Genomic DNA, 25,050 nt, shown 5'->3' on the forward strand with positions numbered 1-25,050 from the left:
AGGATAGATACAAGTAAATAAAAGTAGTTATAGTCTTAAGTGAGAAGAGTCAGTATTACTTTGCCAAAATAAGACTCAAGGATGTTGCAAGATAACAAGAACTAGTTTCTGTGTAACAGAACCAACATGAACTATTAGCAGAATTACTGGCATATGCAGTACTTTGTAAGATGGACTAGACAACAGATAACAAAACCTTTCTTCTAATTGAGACAGTGAAGCAAAGCTACTGAGGAACCTTCCAGTAAAACTTGATTTTATAACATTCTCAGGTAGGTGTTCTGCCAAAAAGCTTAAGGGCACACATATATGTATTTTATTTTTGTATGTCTCCATTTCAGTATGATGTGATCCTGGTTGCAGGCATCCCACCTCCATTAGATGCTGTGGGACATCATCTATGCAGCAGGTTTTAAGCTTTTCCCTGCCACTACCATCCCCTCCTGCACCTCCGAAACTTGCAAGGAACCACCTTGATAGTACTATTGCTGCTCTTCCCACGAAGCTAAAGCAGAGCCTGACATGGTGGCCAGTACACTGGTCTTCAGACTGGTGGGTATTTTCATTACTGAAGAAAGAAAGGGAGGGGGTGAGATGTGAATTTGAAAGAAGGTATGCAGCCAAATCCTGATCACTCATCTGTAAAAGTCCCCAAGCTTACCTCATGCGCTTCTGAAAAGCAGCCAACGCTGTGGAAAACCCAGTATTATCCCTAGCGTCAAGGTGAAATTCCAGTCTACTTAATCACATCCTGCCTGCCCTCTCTTTGCACTTTCAGTTGGAAAGGGTATTATTCTTACAAACTTCCTGTCCAAAATCGTTGGGAACGTGTTTGCTCTGTGACACTGAGCACGGATGCTGTTCCACCAACAGATGGCTGAAGTGATTCACAAACCCAGTGGCTGAAGCACTTTGAGATACTCCAGAATACAAAGCTGCTACAGAAGTGCATTTTTTCCCTTCTTACTGTGGAGAAGAAACCATATCGTGTTAGTACTTAAGTCTTGATGGTAATGCAGCACACTGTCACAGAAGAACATCACCTGATCTGTGGCTTTCCACAAAAGCTGCAGGTCCTCCTAACTAAAATCAGACTTTATAAGTCATTGGACTGTAACATGTCTGAAGGAAGAAATGTTCCTAGCTGCTTTTCTGCTTGACAGCAGGATGAAAACCAGGTGGACACACTTCCATCAGACCACATAAAAAGGTAAGGTCTTTTAGAGTTGTTCTACAACATCCATTTCTTCTTTGCTGACTATAATGACTTCTAATCACCTCCACTCCCTGTACACATGCAGAGGGGTCTGCAGTTCTCCAAGTCCTGTACAACTTGTGATGACCGATCCTGGCACCTTCCTTGAAATCAAGCAGTCCCTGCCGCGTTTCCCCTCAGCTCTCCTGTTTCTGCAGCGCTCGGTCCGTAGCACTCACAGGTGCAGTCCAGCAGACTGCGATGAGGAGGCAGAAAAAGATCTGTGCTCTGCACACTCACTCCCCCTTCAAGTTGAGGAGGAGCACACAGAAGTGCACGCTGCTCCTCGAGGAAGATGGCACTCAGCATGGACAGACACCGGTCTGAACACACGCTCAGTTCCTTGTAAGATAAGCCTCTGCTTTGCGAGAGAGGGAATGGATACAGTGGATGTCAGACTGTGACTAGACAGTGAAGATAAATGTCACACGAAAACAAGCAGCACTACTCTCTGAAATATGTATTGTTTATGTATAGAGAGAAGGGAATGGAACTGAGATGGGAGAGGAAAGCTACAGAAAGAACCAGAGAGACTCCACTGCACATCAAATGCCTTTCACATTAATAATATGCTAGGAAAAAAAAAAACAAGCAGTATCTGCAGTACGGTGCGTGGTGATCTATTATGCCTGTTACTACTGTGATTTACTAGAATCAGATATCTACCAGGGAAGATCTAGAGACCCATTTGATCTCATATCCATGCAGAGGGTAATCAGATATCCTGGTGTCCCTACCAGCTCCAGATTTCTCTGAGGCCATTTGACAGGATGTATTTAAAAAAATGCCATTCTCTCTTGAAATCTCACATGGTTTAAGAAAAAAAAAAAAAAGATGGTTTATTATAAAAGTATTCTCAGTAGGTGAGTTACTTACAAGATAAACTCTTCCTTCCAAAAGGGATTTGCAGCATTTTTGGCTACAGAGCTGGAAAACTTCTGCATAGGGTCATTCAGCTGAGCTATACATGCAAGGTTTGTGCTGCCTGTAAGGGTAAGAAAAATCAATATCCAGTTGTTACTATTACATCCCCAGGAGGCACACTTACTCAAAAGAAAGCCAAGAACCCCCTTCCTTACATATGGTGCTTTTGAATAGACTATTGGAAACGCATCCTCACCCACCCACAGAATAAATTTCTTCCCTCCCCTCAGTTTGTACACCATCTACATTAATGGCTATGGTCAAGACTGGGTCATCATCGTCTTATGCACTGTCCTACATTAGAACAGAGTAGAACAGAACAGAACATTTCAGTCGGAAGGGACCTACAACAATCATCTAGTCCACCTGCCTGGCCAATTCAGGGCTGACCAAAGGTTAAAGCAAGTTCTTTAGGGCATTCTCCTCTCAGACGCTGCCGGGCTTGGGGCACTGACCACCTCTCTAGGAAGCCTGTTTGTGTTTGACCATCCTCTTGGTAAAGAAATTCTTTCTAATGTCCAGTCTAAACCTGCCCGAGCACAGCTTTGAACCATTCCCGCGTGTCCTGTCACTGGATACCCAGGAGAAGAGCTCAGCACCTCCCTCTCCACTTCCCCCCCTCAAGAAGCTGTAGACAGCAATGAGGTGGCCCCTCAACCTCCTTTTGTCCAAACCAGACAAGCCCAAGGTCCTCAGCCACTCCTCACAGCACATGCCTTCCAGCCTTTCACAAACCTTGGTTGCCCTCCTCTGGATGCATTCAAAGACCTTCACAGCCTTCTTAAATGGTGGGCCCAGAACTGCACACAGTACTGCAGGTGAGGCCACACCAACGCTGAATACAGGAGGACAATCCAACACCTCTTTCGACTGGCTGGTTATGCTGGGTTTGATGCACCCCAGGATGCAGTTTTCCGGCATAGTGTGAAACATGACTACCCGATTTAAATTCTGGCATGAAGCAAAAAAGTGCAGGCATAAAAAGATCAAAAAGGACGGAGAGACCGAATGAACAGCAAGGAGATGGCAGTGTGAGCGCGAGGAGGGGAGGGAGTAAAGTTGCTTTCTGCTGCTTTAATAATCCCAGGAGTTTTCAAAGTTCCTACTGGCCACAGCCACGGTTGTTTCTTTGGACATCAAAGCAAGCTTTTTCTGCTAGCAAGTGAATGATGACAGTAGTGTTAATTAACAATGGCTTTGTGGACTGCGGTTTTTAACAACTTCATGGCATTTTAGAGTACTGGTGCAGAATTATCTCTACCTTGATCTTGGAATTTGATAGCGTGGCAAATCAGCATATCAGAGTAGTTATATTGCTGCTTCAAGGGGCAACAGTTTGCACAATGTGTTACTCTTAAAAAAATTTTCTATGGCTTTCACAGCATCAGAAATCATTTCAGCGCTCCAAAATATCAAGGAAAGCGGCAAAAAGCTCTGTATTGACTGTGTGCAAAGCAAACAAAAGATACACTGCCTCCAGTTCTCCAGAAGAATCTAGGTTTATATTTACTATCATTAACTCTCAGTTGTTCTCTGGTGGTGCATCGTGGCTGTGGATGAGTCCTGTCTCAGGCACAGAAGCAGCTTGGCCCTGGCAAGGTTATTAGAGGAGACAAAGCACTGTGTACGGGCAGCTTATTTGGGATCCAAGCTAACCCCAGAGTAAAGTAGTTTAGCTGCTTTCACAGCACACTGAGCCTGAGTTAATGAACCTGGGGTGGTTTTCTGTTAACCCAGCCATATGTCTCTGCAGCCAGCTCTTGCTGCCAGCAGTGCTCAGCAGCCCGGGCCAGAAACGCCCGCGTAGCTCTGCTTGAAATCACACTGGAGCCACTGAGACGGTATTTCAACATTTCTGCCCTCCACACCCTAGTGCACACAACTAACAATTTTTTCCTTAACAGCAGAAATCACTATTGCCCTAGATGATACACTGTGGACCATATAGCGCTAAATCTGGGATAATCTTTGTTTACATACACAAACTAAGGAGATAAAAATGGGCACAGCCCATAAGCAGAGGCGAGCTCTGCTACTGGTTACTTACCATTTGAACTAACATACCTACAGGAACGCCACAAGCACCTATAAGCCACATTAGCATCCATAGGGTGATAATGATCAAGACAGACAAACCACCCCTCCCCAATCCTCTAGGTATCTATGCAGGTTAGCTGGCCGTATTGCACACTGCTATTGAGTCTGAAAGTTGCAGCAGGATAATTAATTACTGCTGCAAGACAAGGCCAGGAAAAGAGAAGGGAACAATAATTAAAAGGCAGCAAGCTATGTCCAGAAGCTAGCATCTTCCCAGCTGTGCAGTACTTCCACTGGATTTCCAGTGTATCAGCTAAACCCCACTATGAAGCTTTATTTCTCATACTCGGTTCCAAAGCGTTGACACTCCCAGAGTTGCTTGGGAACCGGCAAAATTCCCTCCATCTCCTTTTAGAAGAGCAAGTGGTGATTTTGCCCCTCAATATTTGGGTTCCCAAAGCAGAGCACATCAATTGTCCCCTCTTCCTCTCATTTTCAGGGAGCCGGCAGAGAAGCTTCCCATAAGATGAATCCTCTGTTGCACGCATGGTATGCACATAAAGGCATTTCATCTCATGAGTTTTAAAGCCAGCCAAAATGATCTGCTCTATAGAAAAGCTTAGTTTGCACTACAAAATTGTAGAGTAATAACAAATTCTGATTGACGTTTTCCTGCAATCTACAGTTTCCAGCACAGTTTTATTTATATAGGACGTCGCACTGCAAAGAGTTCCAGAACTGCTGTAAAAATAACTGGGTTTTAAAAAACAGTCTGCAGAAAGTTACAGGGGAATCATTTCCAACCAGTGAGCAAAGAAGCATTATGCAAGAGTCTGGGGCAGAAATCTATGACATCTAACTGAAAAAAGGAGTATAGCAAGTAGGATATATTTATCCAAAAATAGCGCCTTGCCCAATTTAGCAGCCACAAACTTCCACTAAAAAGACTCTTACGGAACTGTTAGTGACCATAAATAACAGAGCCTCAAATTTATATTTCCGCTGACAAAATCTGAAATATGCTTGCTCATGCCTTAATCAGTGACGCAGGCGTGCTTGCACTTGAAGAAGTCCAAATACTCGCTAGACAGGCTTGGTGCTTCTTTCTCAAACCAACAGTGCAATTTCACTAGGCAGTGACCTCCTTTTTGGCTTCGTTCTCCATTTGCAAGAGGTACTCCTCCCCTACCCAGACAGCCACTGTACTAGGGGGAAAAAATCCCCAACAACAACAACACACCACCTTTGAGGAGAATTTACACACAGGAGGAGAGTTTTAGATAAATCAGCAAATTGCTCAGAAGTGAAGAAAAGCAGCTGTAAAAATAAGGTAATCCTGAAGCAAACCAATGTCATTGCTAGCAGTTAATGGAGAGTTGGATTGCAGACCCCAGTCTTGGGTACACCCGAAGTGATAACTTTTAGAAATTAAAACTAAACTCCAGAAAATAGTCAACCAACTTTATAAAGATGCTCATTTCAATTTGTTTTCAAAAATGATGGATTTGTCTACACGATCAAGCTGTTTTAATACTCAAATAAACCAAAACATACAGTTTTGTACAAGCATGACTAAGTCTGTTTCTCAGAGTCATGCAATTTCTTACATGTTGCTTTGAGACAACGTTTTAACTCAGAACTTCCAAATGATTTCAGTCAAAAGGAAAAAAAAAAACCACCCAACCAACCGTGCTTGAAAACGAGCAGCATTGCACGGGCTATGTTACCTGCAGCACTGGGATCAGTTAGGTTTACTGTGATGTTCTTTACCAGCAGTTTGAGTTCATGAGCCCTTGGAGGTTTAGGCGGACTAGTGCCCTGAGGGAGAAGGCTTATGTTCTGTACATTCTGTGAAAAACAAGCAGAACAAGAGGGATCGCACATATGCAAGAACAAAATACTTTGAACTTCTGTCACATTGATATAGGGAAGCAGACGTGCAATGGGGTGTAACATCAACAGATAGCTGCATGGGAGTTATGATCACAAAGCCTTCACCGCCAAAGGCCATGTTGTTTTAAAGAATGTGTTACGGTTGTTTCTGATCACCAAACGGTGTTAAACTTACTAATTTACGAGTCATGAATATATAATAAAAACACTAAGCAGAAGGAGACTTCTTAAAATATTTATGTAGGAATAAGACTTACCTGAACCTCCTTTATATCTGTAGGCCTCGTAGTCAACACTACAGACGGAGAAACTGAGCTAAAGAGGTTCTTCAAAACACCTCTGAGCGTTTCAGATATTGCACATGTCCCTGCTGTCTGTCCCTAAGAGGAAACAAACAATCATGCTTCTCAAAACTCAGAAGAATAGAAGTTAAGGCAAAAATTTATTTGGTGTTTCTAAACCACCAAAGCTACCAAACGTTAACTTTGTCAGAGAGACACGGTTTCTGTTGCCAACACCGAAATGTAACAAAAGATCATGCAAATAATTACTTAAATTTCTATATTATGCACTAAAGGAAAACTAGAAATATAGACTGAAAAAGTCAGATGCTGTTCTGAGAGTTAGGAAGGCACAGCTATTAGCCACAAAACCAGAAGTTTCATTAACAGATTGTATCTTATGACGGTGTTTTAAAGTTTTTGCACTGCTTTGCACCCCTCTGAGAGAGCAGATCAGGTCATCAGATAAGCAGACCTGCACTGTTCCATAATTTAATGGGAGTTATGCCAGCTTTCAACAGCTGAGAAGCAGCTAATTCTGTGCTGCACTGAAAAAAATATTATAGCACCTCTCGGAGGTCTTCGACCTTGCTGAAAAGGATGGACAGATAGTCATGCAGCTCTGGGGGACTGACTCGTATGTTTGTCCGTTCACAAATCTCATGGCAATCTGCGCTTAACACCACTATCTCTGAGGGATCAGAACGGGCCACAGATTTTGCTTACACAGGTAGCTTCACACAATTAATTGCAAGGTGTATGAAGACAGCGAACCACCCCTGCCCTCCCAGTGCTCCTGGAGAAGCCTGCTTCCCACGTTACGCTGCTCACAAAGTCTCTTCTGCTCAGATGCCTACAGGGAGTGGATTTTAAATTAAGCGTTCACAGAAAGGGCAGTTTGATACCCAGCTGCTCTGAAGGTAGCCCAAGAGAAATCTCAGTGAAGTTTGTTTTCTAAAGAAAAAAGTGAAGTAGGAGACAAAGATCTGACCTAAATAACAGAAGACCCATCCATCTTTTCTTACCTGGTACTACACTTGAGAGATTTTACTATTACCAAACAAGACTTTAAAAGAAAGGGAACTGATTTACAGATGCAGATACAGAATAGCTGGAGAATCTGATAATCACACAAAGCAGGAAAGAGGTACCCTTCTGCATGCTGCTGTCTGAAAGGAACACCACCTACAACCAGCGTGCCAAGGCCAACAAACCAGGCTCTGCCGCAAAGACAAGGCACACCGATGACAAGGACACCTGACTTGCACCCACAGGGGGATGAAGTGGGGGGCTGAAGGCCTAATCCTGGTGGACTGCCTTGATAACTCTGCGGCTGCGCACCACCAGCTTCCAGCGCTACCTGACCCAGGCTCTGCCACCCCGCACCGCGTTCCTCCATCACAAGAGAGGTCTCGGCATGAGAGGCAATCTGTAGTTTCAAAAGCCTCAGGTCCTTTCTTAGGTGTGGGAGAACGATCCTGCAATGGCTTCTGCACTCCTAAAGGTCTGCTTGCAGCTGGCACAACAGGTCAAACAGATTTGGAGTAACAGCCCTTTCCCAATTACCCAGGTGTGACAGAAACATTTAGGGTGTTTCATAAAAATCCCAGGAATGTTGTGTACAGAAATCCTGTGTCACTGCCTCCTTACCGAACCACCCTTTGATGACAGGTTGCTATGGTTCAAAACGTACAACAGCATCGACCAGTCCCACAGAAACTCTGCTTTGTTCACTCTGTGCTCCCTCAAAACAACTGCCAAGGAAAGAGGCAGCAGCACATTTCTGCAACTTGAAGATAATACTCTTTCACTTTTAAAAATATTAATGAAGTAAATTAGGCTGTCTAAAGCATCATTTTCAGTAATGTCATTATTTATGTTATTTAAGTAATCAGATAAATCATAGCTAGTTTTCACTGTTTTGGCGGTAATTTCCCTCCCCCGTTTTTATCTAAACACTGTTTGATGAAGAACAATGTCAAGTTGTAAAATCCCAGCTGCGTCTCGCTTTGCCATCAACCTCATCTGACTTTGGTTATTTAACTGTAACAACAGCAACAATAGTCACTGGACTTCTACTCATAGGTATTTTCTGACATTTCCATAGTTATTTGGAAAGCAGTTTGCTTTGGAAAGCTCCTGTCAGCCCAACCTCATTTTTAGCCATCCTTACTCGGAAAGTAACGCTCCACCACATCACCCTCTACAAGGTAAGCCATAAGGGCTCAAATGCCAACCAAAAAAGCTTAAGACACCACATTTTACGTCGGGTTTGACATGGGCTAGGGGTGTAGAGTCAGCTTCCATGGCTAGCTTGGGACATGCCAGCACATGGAAGCCACAGTAGCACAACCGCATGCAAACCCAAGCCCTGCCAGTCAGCCAGGTTGCCAAACGCAACTCAAGTTCACCCAGCTCTTATCAAGAGAAAATAGGTTATTACACCCACCTTGTCTGACTGATGACAAAACCACTGTGTAGATAATCACAAGCAATTAAAGGTATTTATTTGTACACACAGCATTGCTTCCAAAAGAGGAAAAAACAAGGCACAAAAGCTGACGTGTAAGTTTAGGATCAGATGCAATTTCTGGGGTGTAGGTTGCTCACAGGTTTTAGCTCCTTGTTTACTGTCTCCCCTCTTCCCTAAGTGCTAACAGAAACTTCAAAGTGAAAATAAAGCCCTTAACTATTAAGAACTTAACAGGCTTAATTGAAAACCACAGGCAAAGTGCAACAAGTTGCAACTCCTCTGCAACCCTGGACTCAGGCACCTCTCATAAAGCAGGTTGTGAAGCCCAGTCACTGCACCAGAGTCATCTGCATTTGCCAGTAAGTACTTAATGATTGTTCAATATGTGGATAATCAGCATGCCACCCCAACACGTGAAGGCCATTTACACTGCTATGCGTGCACAGTAAAATCTACGTTAAAGCACACTTCAAAAGACTCATCTGTCCTTAGTTAGGAGTTTCACATCTTTGTGTACAAAAACGGTGGTAATAAATTATTACAATTCTAGGCCACTCAGTACAGGTCTTTAGAAGCAGCTCTACTATACAATAAACCTATTTTTTTAACGAGGCCTTCAGTGAAAATAAAACAACTTCACAAAACACAAGCAAGCCTTTACCCACTGTTGTAAGAAAGGCTTAAGTCACCACGTTTGTGCCAAAAAAAAAATATTGTGAAGGGTCAAAGCAAAAAGAGAGTCTCAGTCATGAAGAAATTCTTTCAGGGAATGTCCCAATAAAAAAACCCCAATGAATTGGTGTTTATATACTAAGATAAGGTACAATTCCAAAAGCATCAAGATATTTTTAGATCCCCCATCATTTCCTTAAATAATTGTATTTTTTCAGAGCTGTTTCTGAACTATTGTTGCCAGATGTCAAACTTGATTTAAGTTAAGGAAGTGGCAACTTTGTAATTACTTTAACAGGAATACCATTACAATTGTTTTTTTTATTATTTTAGAAGTGGTGTGAGAGAAGGTATTTAGGAACAGACATTTTTTCACGCCTTTGAATTTGGATGAAAAAAGCTTGCAAAGTCATTTGTCTGTCAACTACAGACTTGATTTATCTCTAATGCTTCAGTGATCTTGAGATATGCTCCTACGTTTCAGAGATTTAAGGTTTTGATGGATGAGCCATGGCAGATGTCACTGAAGCAGTTCAAGATGGCACTGCCGACAGGTAACTGCCCCACGCTTCTACCAAAGGCAGCCAGCAGAAAGGCATTTTTGCTTCAGCTCTTCCAGCCTCTCCTGCTACCTTAGCTCTTCACACTTCTACTGCTAACCTAAAGCATTACACCAGGTTTTGCACCGAAGGGATGGAGACCCACCTTCTCTACCATTACAACAAATAAAACTTCCTGACTGACCTCCTGCGCTGTTGGCTGGATTTCAAAGTTGACTTCATCGGTGTTAATGAGGAACCACTCAACTTTGACATCTTCTCCTTTGTCTTTCACACAGAGCTGAAGCTGTGGATAGGAAAGCAGTTATTAGAGTGTTCTGAAGCCCTGTAAAGAAATTGTAGGTCAAGCTCTATACTAATGCTCACCAAACGATACCAGTTTCTGAGTAAGTAAATTCAAAGTGACAGTCTAAGAAGGCAGAAGTTACTTAAGCTTTGAGAGTGTATGCCAGTCAAAAAAAGAGTATTGTTCTATACACCCGAGTAGTTCACTCAACGTGTTATTTACTCAGTCTTAATTTATGAATTTATTACTTGCCCCACAGGGAAAATGTAATATTATTAAATGTTTTACCAGAATTAACATGAGCTTGTAGGCATTTTGCAAAGAGGAGCTTCAGCTCAGCTGCGGGACGAGATGTAACAAATGGAAGAAGAGAGAGAATAACGCTTAATACTTTACCTGCAAGTGAAGTGGAGACAGTTTCACGCTGTACGACTGACTTTCTGCAGCTGCAGGCGAAGCATGTGAGACAGTGACAACAAATTTAACAGAATCGCCCACAACATTGCAAGAAACCACCTAAAGAAATGAAAGGGGTGGGGGAAGACAAAGGAAGGGAAAAATACTTTAGTCTTCAGAAGGTTTGGCGAAGGTAAGAAAGGAACTAAGAAAAGGAAGGACTCTAAGCTACCAGAATTACGCTAAATCCCATAGGTGGGAGATTTCTAAGCAATTTCATTAATGTCCCTACCTCCTTCTGTACATTCACTTCTAAAAATCATAGTTCAAGTGTTTACTTCCAGACACAGAATTTACTATCTGGCAATTCTGGTATTTTCCAAAATTTCTTTTCTGCTATCCAATATAAAAGTAACTCCTCACTTGACAAAGACTCTTTTGTTTAATGTATCTATACATTAAAAGTTCAAAGATCACAATTTCACATAAGGGAGACAAATAAGTTTGTTCCTCTTCCTCTTCTGCTCTGAACTAAGTAGCCCACCATAGCACAGCTGGTTTTAACAAACAGTATTTGGTTTAGTGGTATCCTACAAATGAGAAACTTTGGCAGAACCCTGCTGCAGCAAAAGGGGATTTTGTCTGAGTAATTACAGTTCCCAGTGGGGTGGAAAGGGGCAGGAACCTTTACAAGTTTATTCATCTTTGACCAAACCAAGAAAGGCCCTGAAATTTGGTGACGAAGCTAAATGTCTGGGAAAAGTTCATATGCCACTTGACTGCAACAGACTTTGTTGAGTACACTCCCTCACTTTCATGAGCAGTAATTTAACTTGTTATCACGCTGAGTTTACAAACACTGAATGGTTTTTTCTCCCTCTCTTCTGCAAACTGACTGAGGTGCCAGAGCTGCTGGGCAAAATTCCTGGAGTGTGCAGAAAGCGCCTGGCGGCACAGGAAAACCCCAGGTACAGAAGTCAGAAATCACTCATTAGGCCAGGGAGAGAAGCTGACTTTGCAAACAGCTCTGCTGGTTGAGGACAGCTGCTTGTCGCTGTCCCGCTGTGGTTACGGTCCCCACAGCTCCACTGGAAAGGATAGCTGAGCCCTCCTTAGATTGACTCAGGCAAAGTTAACCCGGTTAATGTGATGAGCAGACAAGTAATTTGCTGCAAGATGTTTGATGGAAACTCTGCATGTATGCTATTAAATTATGCTTGTGCACTCACTGCTTCACTTATGAGCACTGGGATTGAAGCCGAAGGCTTTAAAATGAATCATGTACCTTCTGGAAGATCCTTATCAGTCTCTCCTTAAATATATTTCATCTCCCTGGGCTCTATAGCACACATTTTAAGAAGCACCAGAGCATTATCGAGGGCTTTAGAGCACATCCATTAAGGTAGAGACTTAATTACAAAGGAGCAGGGGGAGGGGGTGGACATGCCAAATAAAAATCCCAAGCACACCCACAAGCAAAAAAAATTGCCTTTTCAGGTTTGTCTTCTGCAAATTATAGTTTACAAGTGGACAAATCAGGTTCCCTCACCTCTCCCTCTTGCCAAAATCTACATTCCTTCAGAAGTGATTTCTGACCCTTAATCCCATATAATCAACATGAACACGCACTATTATGATATAACATAACACTCCTTTAATATAGATATATATAAAACACTCCTTTCATTCACAAGGATGGATTGGCATGGTGGCTCTTAAAAGACTTTGAAAATTAATAGGTTCTTCCCTCTTTTTCAAGGGCAGAGGAGGGAAAAGGACAGGTCTGATGCAAAAGCTGCTGCAACTTGCATGTCCTAAATTCAGTGGTTTATCATCCATGCACATTTAATCCACAAATGCATAGGACGTTCAGTGCATTCAGAACAAGTTGGACTTGCTGCACATGTGACACGGAGCCATTCGTCTGGAATTTCCGGATGTCTAAGAGCCAAGGTTGCCAGGTACATGGTCGATTGCTGCTTAAGAAAACCAAAACGTGGCAGGAGAGTTGGTAGAGTTCATGTGCCACTTTTTTCTTAATCATGTTTACTTCTAAGTAAAGGATGGAAACAAACACTGCAGGTGGTAGAACTCTCACTCTTCTTTCTATACCTTGTCAAGAGATGCTAAAAGCATTTTTTTATATTTGTACCTTTAGTTTAGGAGCCCAAACCATTACTTACTTTATTTTCTGCCAAAGACATCTGCCAAGTCCTACTCCACTTCTCCCCTCACTTTTAATAAAATAACTATGGTCTTTAGGTACAGCAGTCCGCTAATTTTTAATCCAATCAGAAAAAGGAGTGGTTCCACATTTGTTAATAGAAAATAATATGTCTTTATATCAGATGAATCCCTTTGTTCTGGGAGCAGGATGGATTATAGAGTCAGAATACTGAGGCAAGTAGAATTCTGAGCTAGAATTTGAAGAGAAAGCAATTCTGTTTTCATCTAAGATGCTGCCACAAGTGGTGAGAAGTTGATCAAAGAGACCGCAACTCCCACTTCCCTTTTTAAGTGACATTCCTTTGGAAGCGTAGCGGATGATTTTGATAGACCAGAGCAGAAATATGTAGGACATTTTCCCCAACACAGTCACATGAAGAAAAATACTGAACCTTCCTGTGCTACACTCCTCTTCCTCCATGCCCCCATCCAACCTGCTTCCTCAAATTCATTTTCTCTCCACAGATGAAGAGCAGGAGAAGGGAGGGTCAGGCAAAGCACCACTTTCTGGTTGACAGGGGAGAGAAAGAGGAAGGATAGATGTTCACAAGAAAGCAGTAGCACCTGGACTGATGGGGAGGGGGCTGCTCTTCAGTTATCTTCGTCACCCATCTCTCCTGCCCCTCCTTAACAGGCATATCCCCAGTCATCAACATTTTGTGGTTTAGAGTCTAGAAAACCCGTCATTTTTATAACAAACTGTCCTTTAAAAATTAAGCCCTTGCACCGCTGCATAGCAGCTGTGACCAGCTAATTCTGGACTCCCAGAGGGGTCGCACTCCAGCTCTTTTGTTGTCTTACATCTGGACAAGCAAGACCTCCTAAATTAGCAGGAATACGGTGAGGTGAAGTAGCAGCACAAAGAAACCAGGACTCTTCTACCAGCAGAACCAAGGTGTTTTCTCCCTCCAGCACCCCCACAGCTCTAGCCTCCCCCAGCACAAACACCCCATCGCCAGCCAAGGTCTCTCCATGCACTTTGGGGATCTCCCATGGAAGAGGTTCCCAGCCCTTCCTCAGGTGCCTTCGTCAGCAAGGCTGTGCCCCCTGCCCCTCCCCACAATCATCTGACTCCTGGCACTTGATCACCCCCAGGCCAGGGTTATTTTTGCTATCTCCTCAACACCCTCCAGCCTCCCCCATCACCCACCTCTATCCCTGACCACACCAGCCCACAACACGGGTGAGCTGCCGTGGCAAAACTCCTCGACCCGGCTGGGATCTCTTCCCCATCTGCCAGACACCATCACCCAGCTCCAATGAGCTGCAGATGCTGTAACGTACCTTGCTTATATGTATCTAAATGCGTTAATACAACCATACTACAAAAAATTCTCTTTCAGATAAACAACTGCAGGAACGAAGGAGACTGAAAAAAGCACTACAGTGGAGTAAGACTGTGCTGGTTTTGGCTGCAGTAAAGTTAATTTTCTTCACAGTAGCTAGTATGGGGCTGTGTTTTGGATTTGTGTTGGAAACACTGTTGATAATACAGGGATGCTTTAGTTATGGCTGAGCAGTGCATACACGGAGTCAAGGCCTGTTCTGCTCCTCAGACCACCCCCCAGCGAGCAGGCTGGGGGTACAGAGCAAGTTGGGAGGAAACACAGGTGGGACAGCTGACCCCAACTCACCAAAGGGATATTCCATACCATATGATGTTGTGCTCAGTATATAAAGCTGGGGGAAGAAGAAGGAAGGGAGAGGGGGGGGGTGTCTGTTCAGAGTGATGGCATTTGTCTTCCCAAATACTGTTGCGTGTGATGGAGCCCTGCTTTCCTGAAGACAGATGAACACCTGCCCGCTGACAGGAAGCAGCGAATTAATTTCTTGGTTTGCTTTGTTTGCGTGTGGGGCCTTTGCTTTACTTATTAAACTGTCTTTATCTCAACCCACAAATTTTCTCACTTTTACTCTTCTGATTCTCTCCCCCGTCCTGCTGCAGGGGGAGCGAGCGAGCGGCTGCGTAGTGCTTAGTTGCCAGCTGGGGTTAAACCATGACAGTCCTTTTCAAACCACAGCAGCTATATTTTTCTCAGAAACTCAGGTGTCCAAGCTTGTGTACTCACAGCTATTAAAGCCCTTCCCCTCGCTTTGCCCTCCTGACCTATACCTTGACTTTTCCCCTTTCCAGTTCCTATGGACAGAACTGCAGAATTTCAGTTTCTTTCCTTCCTGAAGTAGCAGCAGAAGCTGCTTCATCTCAAGGAGCACCAGAGTGCCTCTGCTCCTCACATGTGATGCCCTCTTGCCTCGAAGTTTCAGTTTTGGCACTGGCGCCCCACTGACTTGTGCATTACACATGGCCTTTTGGTTACTCCTCCCTTCCCCCTCCATGTGCAGCAGCAGGTTCCTCCCATGGCCAAGGGAGGGTGAGGGGCCATGACTTCAGGGGAAGTTCTGACAGCCCTGCTGGGAAAGGTCTTCTTCACCTTCCCCAGGCCCCAGCTGCATCACCTGCACATGTAGCATTACAGGCCTTGATTGCTTTTTTTTCTGGAAGGAAATCAGTTTAACTGCATTTGGTATTTATTTCCCAAAAGAGCAGGTTACTCAAGGTTACTCAGTTGTATGTAATACAAACCTTTAACATTTTTACAAGAAAATTAGTATACACCACCATGCAGCCATGCAGTGAAAGCTGCCTTGATCTCAACTGTAGGGATCAGTACACCATTAGATTTAGGATCCCCACCATTTCCCATATTTGTTTTGGAGCACTACTCTGAGAAGCAGAAGCATCTGTTTTTTGGCATGGAAACCTCATCTTGTCAATGGCCACACAGGCAGTTTGTGTGCTCAGGTTAAAACGTAACCATAAGAAAATTTTCCAGTCAGAAACCTCTGCCTTTTTTACAGTCAAAACATTCAGCTGTTCAGAAGAAGAATTACACCATCTTCTTTGGTTACCACAGCCCATGCATTAACTTCTGGGGGTTTCTGTAGCTTCTTCACCGTTCCTTCTTTACCCAAATAGTTTACCAAGTGACACAGACAAATGGAAGGAGAGAAGACAAATGCTACATCTAACCCAGGCACAGCTAAGGGCAGATTTTTAGAAGCCAATATCAAAGTGAGTTTGCCTACAACTATAATGAGACAATCCCTGACCAGTTTTCCAAAACGATGGTAAACACCAAGGGTGAGTGATGGAATGAGTGCAGGAGAGAGAGAGAGAGTTACCATGTCAGCAACAGAAACAAAGCAGAAAGTGATAAAACAAGTGAATTTATCCATTCCTTTTGAGACCGACAGACATACAAATTCAAAGTGGAAAAAAGGGGAGGGAGAAATAAAAAAAAAAAAACAAGCAGAGAGTACAAGGAGACAGGACAGGAAGAATTTTCAATCCACCTACCAAGAAAAGTCAATACCAAACAGTGTGAGGACAGAAAGCAGTACGTATATTTAAGAAGGGGTAAAATAAACACATACCAGAAATAGACTTGCTAGTTTGGCCTCACTAACACGCAAGTCTACAAACAATTTGGGAGACAGCATGTCTGAAGACACAGAGACAAACGGAAGACAATGAAACGCAGGAGAGGTTTGCCAGTTTGTGCTACAGTAGGTTGGAGAGAGATTCAGTCGTGGAGACACAGGCACATTGTGCCATCAGGGTGCTGAGGCATCCCTGAACCCTGCGCCGGGCTGGTAGATGCGTCACAAGCCTATAGGAGGTCCACACACGTCTGCAGTAGCAGCTGGAAGACAGGCAGGCTACCTAACTGTGCCAAAACCAGTACTATCTCCACTGAAGCAAACAAATCCCCACCCTGGTGTCTTCCTTTGACAAGACACTCAGTTCTTAGGTGGGTTAGATCCATTACGTTGTCTTGTCTATTTTAGTAGGGTCACCCCACTGATAATTAAGCTCGTACTCCATCATTCCCATGTTAAGGGGAACGGCGACGTGTCTGAAAAGGAGAGGACTGTACAGGGAGCAGGAAGGTGAAAGCTGGAAGCATGTTACAAAGCAACCCATCAGGCACCAACCCCACTGTACTGTTAACATCCAAAATCCCTCAGGAGAAATCTGAAAGAAAGCATGATGCTGAGGAAAGTAAGCTGGGAAGCTGCAATATAGAGGAAGATTAGGAATCACACAGAAAAGCTGAAAAACCTTGAGGTCCAGAAGAGAAACGCAATTCAAAATACAGAGCATGTGTGTATGAGAATTAAATACTACTCCTACAAAGGGCAGCTTATCACTAGGAGAACACCAAAGGAAGAGAGATAGTCAGAGAGAGTCAGTCACAGAGTGAAACAGCCACGGGAAAGGCAGATCGGAAGCCTAAAATGCATCAAGAAAGTACTTTCAGAGATAGAAAAAAGCAGTAACCTCCTTGCATGGTGAGACCTCACCTGTACTGCCGTGTGTCAACTTCAGCCATGAAATTCAATAAAATGGATTTAACTGGAGCTGCTGCAGAGAATCAGCGCACAGGAGTGACTTACGAGGCAGGACAACATCATGAAAGGAGACTTAAGTAAGAACTTATTTAGCCAAGGTAAACAAAGGCTTGGAAGGAAATACAATTCCTTCACAATGTATTTAGTGACAGCAAGCACCATGAAAGAAAAGCAAATACATTAAGGATAAAGGATTATATTAGTACAGAAACTAAAAAAAAAAAAAGAAAAAGAAAAAGAAAGCTGCACAGGACATGATTTCACTTAGGCTTGTAAAAAAACCCCAGTCATTAAAGCAGCAAAGCTCTAGGACAGCATTTCAAGCAAAACAGGGAGTTAAAGGACAATAGGAACTGCACATGATGGTCAGGGCAGTTCACCCCACCAAAAATAATCACAAATAAAGACACGCACGTAACTAGGAATGGGTCCCAGTTAGTGCTGCAGCGGTGATGACAAGAAACCAGTCTTTCCCGGTGCAGAAAGCAGCCTTTGCTGCACAATGTCTCTACCTGCTTCAGAGCAAGTGGCACTGGAAACCCCAGTGCCCCAGCACGGCACAGAGGCAGGCTGCCAGCTCGCAGCAGGGTGGCTGCAAATGAAGTGATACCAAGATGAAGCCATGACAGCCGTGTGGGTGCCTTTTCGGGCATGCTGCACAGCTCATCAGAAAACAGGACCTCTCACAAGCATGCTAAACAGTCCTCCTTTCTCTGCACCATTTACCCCAGCAAGAATCATCACACAAAAATTAACAGCAAGCTTTCATATTTGCTGTTGCCTGTTGTGATCCAAGACAGTCACTCCTTGTATAGCAACTGATTATCACTCATTAAAGGAATAGTGCTCTGAGGGCATTTTGGCCCTTTCTATTTAAGCATGAAGCAGGAAAAGAAGGGAAGCTTCTGTAGTCTGCTCTGTCTAAACCCTCCGTGCCAAGACCCCAACAAGACAATCATCACGTTGCCATTGTTGTGAAGTACAAAGCCTCTGGAAATAGACTGCAGTAATGGAAAGGTTGGCAGAATTAGCTAAGAATATTGCTAATGTTTACTTTATTAAAACAAAACAACCAACACCACACAATGAAAACAGGCGACTTCATTCTATATATTTAGGCTCTGGCCCAAAATTGGGAGTGAAGGCGACGTATAAATAGAGGCTTTGTCAAGAAGCAGCATGGTGTAACCTTCAGCCACAGAGCAGCTCTGTCCCTATCACAAGGGCTTTGGCCAAGCTCACAACCAGCAGCTTCCCTAACCGCGTCTGCAGCGCTGCACCGTGGAGCATACACCAGTTTTACAACTTCCAGCTTCTTCAAGGCAAGGATAGTACGTATATACCTCAGGCCTGCACGTGTCGGCGTGTGTCCTGGTCATAAACAGGGCTGCCTGCAGTAATATAATAATTACAGTCTGGCTGACAATCCCATAATGTTTCGGAGCAGGACTGCCTGCAAACCTTCCCAAGCAGGAAGCCCGCTCCCAGCACCAGGCAGGCCCACCACCTGGGTGTGCTCCACCGCCCAGCATTCAAAAGGACAGAGGACCACCCACCACGAAAGACATACCACAGGGCTCTATCAGCACACATCTGCATTAAAAGTACTGCACATCCCATGTTTACTGCTATTTTGATCTCTCGCCCTCAATCCGCCACTTCCTTTGATGACCACAACTTCTCTGATGCAAGGTCGAATACATATTTGAAACGACATACAATAAATCAAGCCCTGGCTGCTGAGCCAAGGCACATACACGCTCTTGCCATAGAGATCACAAGTAAAGCAGCATGTTGAACTGGTTGCAGGAAAATAATCTCGTGCCAGCTGATGCCTCAGGCAAGCGCACAGCTCTGCGGGATGCTACAACATTGATAAACATGCAGCATATGGTCACAAACTACATTCAGAGACAGTGACACCAGTAGCGAGTTACAAATGCGTATCAGAAGTTTGAGTTTGGACAAGCTGCAGAGAGAGATTTCAATTTCATATGCAAAGATTAAGAGTTTGAAGAGCAGGGGCAGGGGGGAAGAAAACACCACAAAATAAACCCCTTTGGTCCCTTGGTATCACCTGAGGAATACGTAAGAGAGACAATTACTGTATGGGAGAACTCCTGAGGTGTTTAGAGAAAGTTATGCACTTCAAGGAAGAAGGGAAAGTGGCTACCAGAGTGCCACTCTGTTATTATACACTAAAATCCAAATAAATATTCAGGTTGTACCTTAACTGAAGGAGTAAGAATAATTCAGAGAATTTTTTCCAGCAGCTGTGCACAAGATTATGGAAATGGGTTTTGGAAGAGTTTAGAACAACCCAGTTTACGTAAGCAAACCTGTTTTAATCCAATACATTTTTAAATGTGCTTATATTGGTTTAAGCTGCTGCGAAACCACATTAGATTGCTGGCTGCAGTGTAACAGCTCGATTAACGCACTGAAATGGCTCAACCCAAGGTCAGACAAGGACCACAGACTGCACAAGGGAGGGTGCTGGATCACAAAGCCACAGGTAGAGGAGAGCAACAGTCCTACAGCAGCCAGCAGCGCTCGCTACCTTCTGCTGCCCAACCTTAACCACAGCAGGTTAAGGTGCCCACAGGGCACCACAGGTGCTAACTTACTTTGCTGCTATCGCAGTCAATATCTATATGTAAACAACACCAAAGTTAACTGAGGACTGCAGCAGAGAGGTTCCCAGTGGTACGATGTGACTTCAGGGAAATCCAGAACTGCAGCGTCGTGCCTTGGTTCCAGCAGGCAGGCAAAACCAAAAGCGGGTTTTACCCTTGAGCTGCTGCTCTCATCAGGGTCCAGCCAGGGGCACAGTACTCTGAGCACAGAGCTGGCCCCACGCACCCCTGCTGAACTTTGACGCCGGCCAAGGGTTGCCAGCAGACCCAAACCTCCTGGCCATCTCCCATGAAAACACATTTGCAGCCCTGCTCCCCTTCCAACAACATTTTAGACACTGCACTGCAAGACACCTGGGTTTTGTGCTGTTAGTCACTAGGTTGTGGTTTGTTTTTTTTTTTTTTTTTTGTAGCAGATCTCCCTCAGTTGCTGGCTTCACACATTACACAGCACACCACTTTTAGACTTCGCAGTCCCCTCTCCTTACAATTTCCCATCATGGTGTCTTCCAGTGGCACAGAATAACACTAGTACCAACTCCACAGCCCTACCAACTCCAGTCTCTCTCTTACCCCACTGCTGGGGCAGGGACCACTGGTAGGGAGAAAGGAAAAAAAAAAAAAAAAAGAGAGAACAAGTGCACAAACACCTTTGCAAGTTGGCAATCCCCAGCTGCCACCAATCAGGGTGTGCCTATAACTTGTGTATCAGGCAGATAAGCATGCATAGTTTCCAAAGGAATCATAGAGCAGCTTAACATCTAAATCAGACAAGCAAACCAAAATAACAAAGCAAAACCAGAAGAAAAGCATTAGGGTAATTTGATGCAAATGCCTAAAGCTGAGCACCAGTTCAGATGTGACTAGTAGTTGTAGTCACTAGGACGAAAATGCAGAAGCTATCATTGCTAATAAGCATACATACATTTTAACCCCCTTCTAAGAGCCACATTCTGCCTTATTTTAATTTTATATGCACTAAGCATGGGGAAACCACTTCCCAGTATGTAGGGTGGGGGTGGAAGAGGAAGAAGAAGACCATTCGCTCCTCGCCGAATACAGGATTCAGTAGAATCAAGACTTCACCCTCAGGACTTTGCAGCTGTTCCACTGATCCTTACCCGGCTCTGACTTATAAAGCAAACCTGTAATCAGCCACATAAACAGCAACAGGCAGACAAAGATGTTTTCCTGTCTCAGAGGAGAAGTGTCCCTTTCCTTCTTCATAAATTCCCCACGCCACGCTTCAGCAACAGGATGGAAAACCATCGTAACGATGGTGGGGGTGGGGGGAGAGGGCTGCTGTATGAGTTCATTGCAGGTGTACCTATGAACTTGGCATAACCCTGGTTATTGTTCATTTGGTAGAAGCCCTGGAGCACGCTCTGCTCATGACTTGCAAAAGAAGTGAATCAATGTGAAGAGTTTACATGGGCTCATTAGAGAGGCAGCCTTTTACCAGCCTCAACAAACTTAGGTCAAGGGAACAGAAATATTGACAAATAAAACTCGTACTGATGCTAATAGAAAAAGTTAACATTTCCTGCCCAAAAATACACTGAAATAAAACAAAAACAAAGTTTACCTTCTCTTGAGCCGATTTTACAACACTAACAACTTGTTTAACTGCAAGCTCAAGTGGTTCTGGTGGGTCATCTTCCTCAAATGTAAGCAACTGTGAATCCTAAGAAAGAAGAAAAAAAGAAGCATCGTTAGGTGATGAACCCGTCACTTGAAAACAAGTGATAAAAATGCACTGCCAGCGACGTTCCTGGAAGAACCAGAGACAGAATCGCAAATGTATGTCAAAACCTGTACGTATTAATTGCGTGACATCTCACTACACAATACAGGGTAGAGCCTGAAAACCTGTACTTAGGACATAACTATGGGCCTAATCATAACTCATCTTTCACCACAGCAGAATAGCAAGGTACGCAGCACAGAGTGAAGCCCATGAGCAGTGGCAGAGTTCAGTGAAACAGCTCCACTTGAGTAACGATTAATCAGTGCTGTAGTTTTAAAAGGCATTTTCAGCTTTGGCTAATAACCAAACCTTATAAAAAGAAATAAAAGGTCATACAGCTGCACTAGGCTATGCCAAAACTAAGAAAATCCAAACATCATCCTGCAGAGGCGAGGAAAGAAGCCCTCCCCACCTTAATCCTTCCTCATGTGTTGAAGGCAGGCAGTGATGACAGCTACAGTCTTCACATAGACAGCAAGGAAAAAGGAAAAGACAGTGTATACCTGTTTTGGCAGTGAGGTCATACTTTCAGAGACATCAGCACTCGCATCTTCCACCCGCTACCCACACTGAGCGGTCAACACCGCTTCCCTTGTCACCCGAGGTTGTTTTGCACGCAGGAATTTCATTAGCCGTGCGCCGCTGACATTGTTTTGGGAGCCTGACAGCGGGAGCAACGCCACACTGCAGTGCCAGGCAGTGAACTCATGGCAAGAGACAGCTCCAGCTGCTTGCCCGGGGAGGGAGGATGCCGTGACTTTGGACTCAGGTCCAGGATGGGAAGCCTGATCCTTATTTCTAGTTGCTTTCAGTTCCTAGCAAGCGTGCCTGAGCTCACTGGGCTCTCCTCTTCCAAAAGCACAAGGCCAACCTTCATTTCTTCACACAACCCATGCTTTTCTTAACTGCACTGTGCAGTGTGAAAGGGCAGCCAAAGTATTTTCCTTCCACGGCCCTAACTTACAGTGATGTCTGGAAAGCGTTAAATTTCTTTCCTTATCTTTCACACACACGCGTTTTGGTGCTCTTCCTTCTCTCCCAGCCTGTCCCCTGACACTAAGAAGAAAGCACACTGGGGCCACCGGGAACTGAACCTCCTAGACCTAGGGAGAGGGCAGCGCACAAATTCGGAGACCTGGGTACATGTCATTTCCTAGATAGTTTAGCCGCAGCATTTTCCACTAACACGGCAAGTGTTCAGTCCTCAGGACCAGGGAATTAGGTTGCCACGACCTCACCTAACCTCCTCGCCTCTTCGACCCGGACACACCACTACAAACCGCCAAGCGGGATGTCACGCTGCCCACTGGGCAAGAAGGGTAGGATGGGATGCGAAGGGGTATCACGTTTTGTGCATTTCTTACCTGACCCGGGTTAAAAGCAAACCAACCAAGACCCTGAGAAGCCCACTATCCCACAGCTGTCTGCAGGACGCCAGCCCTCAGCGCTACGCTGACACGTGCGTGGGTTCGCCATGGCCTAAGACAAGGCGAAGGAAGCCCAGCTCCGGGAGTTATTTGCCGAAGAAGGACCGGCCGCCGGCCCCATGCTGGCGCCCAGGCCAGGAAGTTTCCATTGTTTCCTCCTCCCCACGCCCAAACAGTGTTATTGGTGGCAGCGCAAGTCCCTGCCGAGGGCCGGGGTGGTCACGGCTTTGCTCCCCATCCTTCTCTGCTCCCACGCGTGTGCCCACTCCGAGTCTCTGGCTGGCTCCTTCCTCCAAGTGCCTGCCAAACAGCCACTTACACACATATACATGCATATATATGTATACATATGTATATATACATATATACACATATATTCACACATATATACTCGTCTATGTATATATATGTACACATATAGATGTATACATACCTAATATATGTATATATGCACACACGCAAACATATCTATACCTATATATACACATAAACGCATATATAGATACATACATACATACACACACAGAGGCACATGGAGGGGCAGTAACACGGCGCGCTGACGGCACCCCCACATGTCTTCGGAACAAGTCCCACCGTCCCTACAGCCGCTCCTCGCCCCGGGCGGGGAGAGCCCCCGCCGGCACAGGACCACAAGCTGCTCCCCCCTCTCTCCTCTCCCCGCCCCAGGCCCCCGGCCCCAGCCCGGCGGGCGCGGGGGAGCCGCCGCCGCCGCCGCCGCCCGGAGCTCCCCGGGCCGGGCCGGGCCGGGCCCTGCGGCGGGGCGGCCGCCCCGTCTCCCCTCCCTTCTCTTCCCCTCCCCTCCCGTCCCGCCCGCCGCCCCTCACCTGAGTCCCCGGCACTCACCGCCCGCACCGCCGCCTCGGCGCTGAGCGCCGCCACCCAGGCCCGCCGCCACTGCCGCCGCCAGCTGCCCAGCGACAGCGCCCAGGCTAGCACCGAGCCGCCCTCCTCCAGCAGCTCGTCCCGCCGCGACGGCGGCGACGGCGGCAGCGGCGGAGGCGGCGGCCGGCCCCGCCGCAGGGCCAGCAGCGCATACTGCACCAGGTAGACGGCCAGAGTGGCCAGCGCCGCCACGAAGAGGGCGACCAGCCCGTACCAGCGCAGCTCGGCCAGCCCGCCCGCCAGCCACGCCATGGCTGACCATAATGGGAGCCGCGCTACCGGCCCCCACCAAGGCGCGCACGGCGGCGGGGCCGGGCCGGGCCAGGCCAGCGGCAACCCGCGCAAGGGCCCGAGCCGGCAAGCGGCGGCGCGGCGTCCCACCGGCCGCCTGCCCCGGGGACGCGCCGCACCGCCCCGCGCCGCGCCGCGCCGCCCCGCCCGCCCACGGCGTAGTCACCGCCCGGCCCGGCCCGCCCCTGCCGGCGGGGCGGCGAGGGGGAAGCGCGGCCCCGGCCCCGGCCCTGGTTCCTGCCCAGCGCTACCGGCGGGGGCGGGCCGGGCCGGGCCGTGCATGGCCCGGCGGCCCAGCGGGTGAGGGGGGCACCAGGTGTCCCGGGCGGCGGCGGCTGCTGCAGTGAGAGGGAGCGGGGCTCGGGGGGGGGGGGGGGGGGCGCGCAGGGCTGCGGCCTGGCGGGTTCGTCTACGGCGCTGCCCGGAGAAACAGTGTGCCGTATCCGGGCGGTGCGGTGGGCAGAGCGGGACGGGGAGAGGGCTTCCAAGGGTGGGCGAAAAGGGGGAGTTTCAGTATAGGCAGGAGGCCCCGGGGAAGACGCAGGTGTTGCACTGATCGGTTCTGTTGGTTTTCGTACAACGGAAGGTTCCCGCACACATCGGTGTGACTTAGCGGTGCCGTTTGCGTGC

The 25,050-nt window shown here is 46.1% G+C and overlaps 1 protein-coding gene across 1 annotated transcript in view; it reads right to left on the reverse strand.

The window, feature by feature from the left end:
- C2CD2 (C2 calcium dependent domain containing 2) overlaps positions 1-24,427 on the reverse strand; it is a 39,061-nt gene extending 14,634 nt beyond the window's left edge. Inside the window, 8 exon segments of the mRNA XM_082482335.1 lie at positions 2,132-2,240; positions 5,944-6,064; positions 6,367-6,489; positions 10,280-10,381; positions 10,778-10,897; positions 21,638-21,736; positions 24,072-24,080; positions 24,082-24,427. Of these exon segments, the coding sequence (XP_082338461.1) occupies positions 2,132-2,240; positions 5,944-6,064; positions 6,367-6,489; positions 10,280-10,381; positions 10,778-10,897; positions 21,638-21,736; positions 24,072-24,080; positions 24,082-24,381 (983 nt within the window). The 5' untranslated portion in view covers positions 24,382-24,427.
- Positions 24,428-25,050: the final 623 nt, after the last annotated feature.

The sequence above is a fragment of the Vanellus vanellus genome, assembly GCF_965231255.1.
Source record: "Vanellus vanellus genome assembly, chromosome: 1".
Taxonomy (NCBI): Eukaryota; Metazoa; Chordata; class Aves; order Charadriiformes; family Charadriidae; genus Vanellus; species Vanellus vanellus.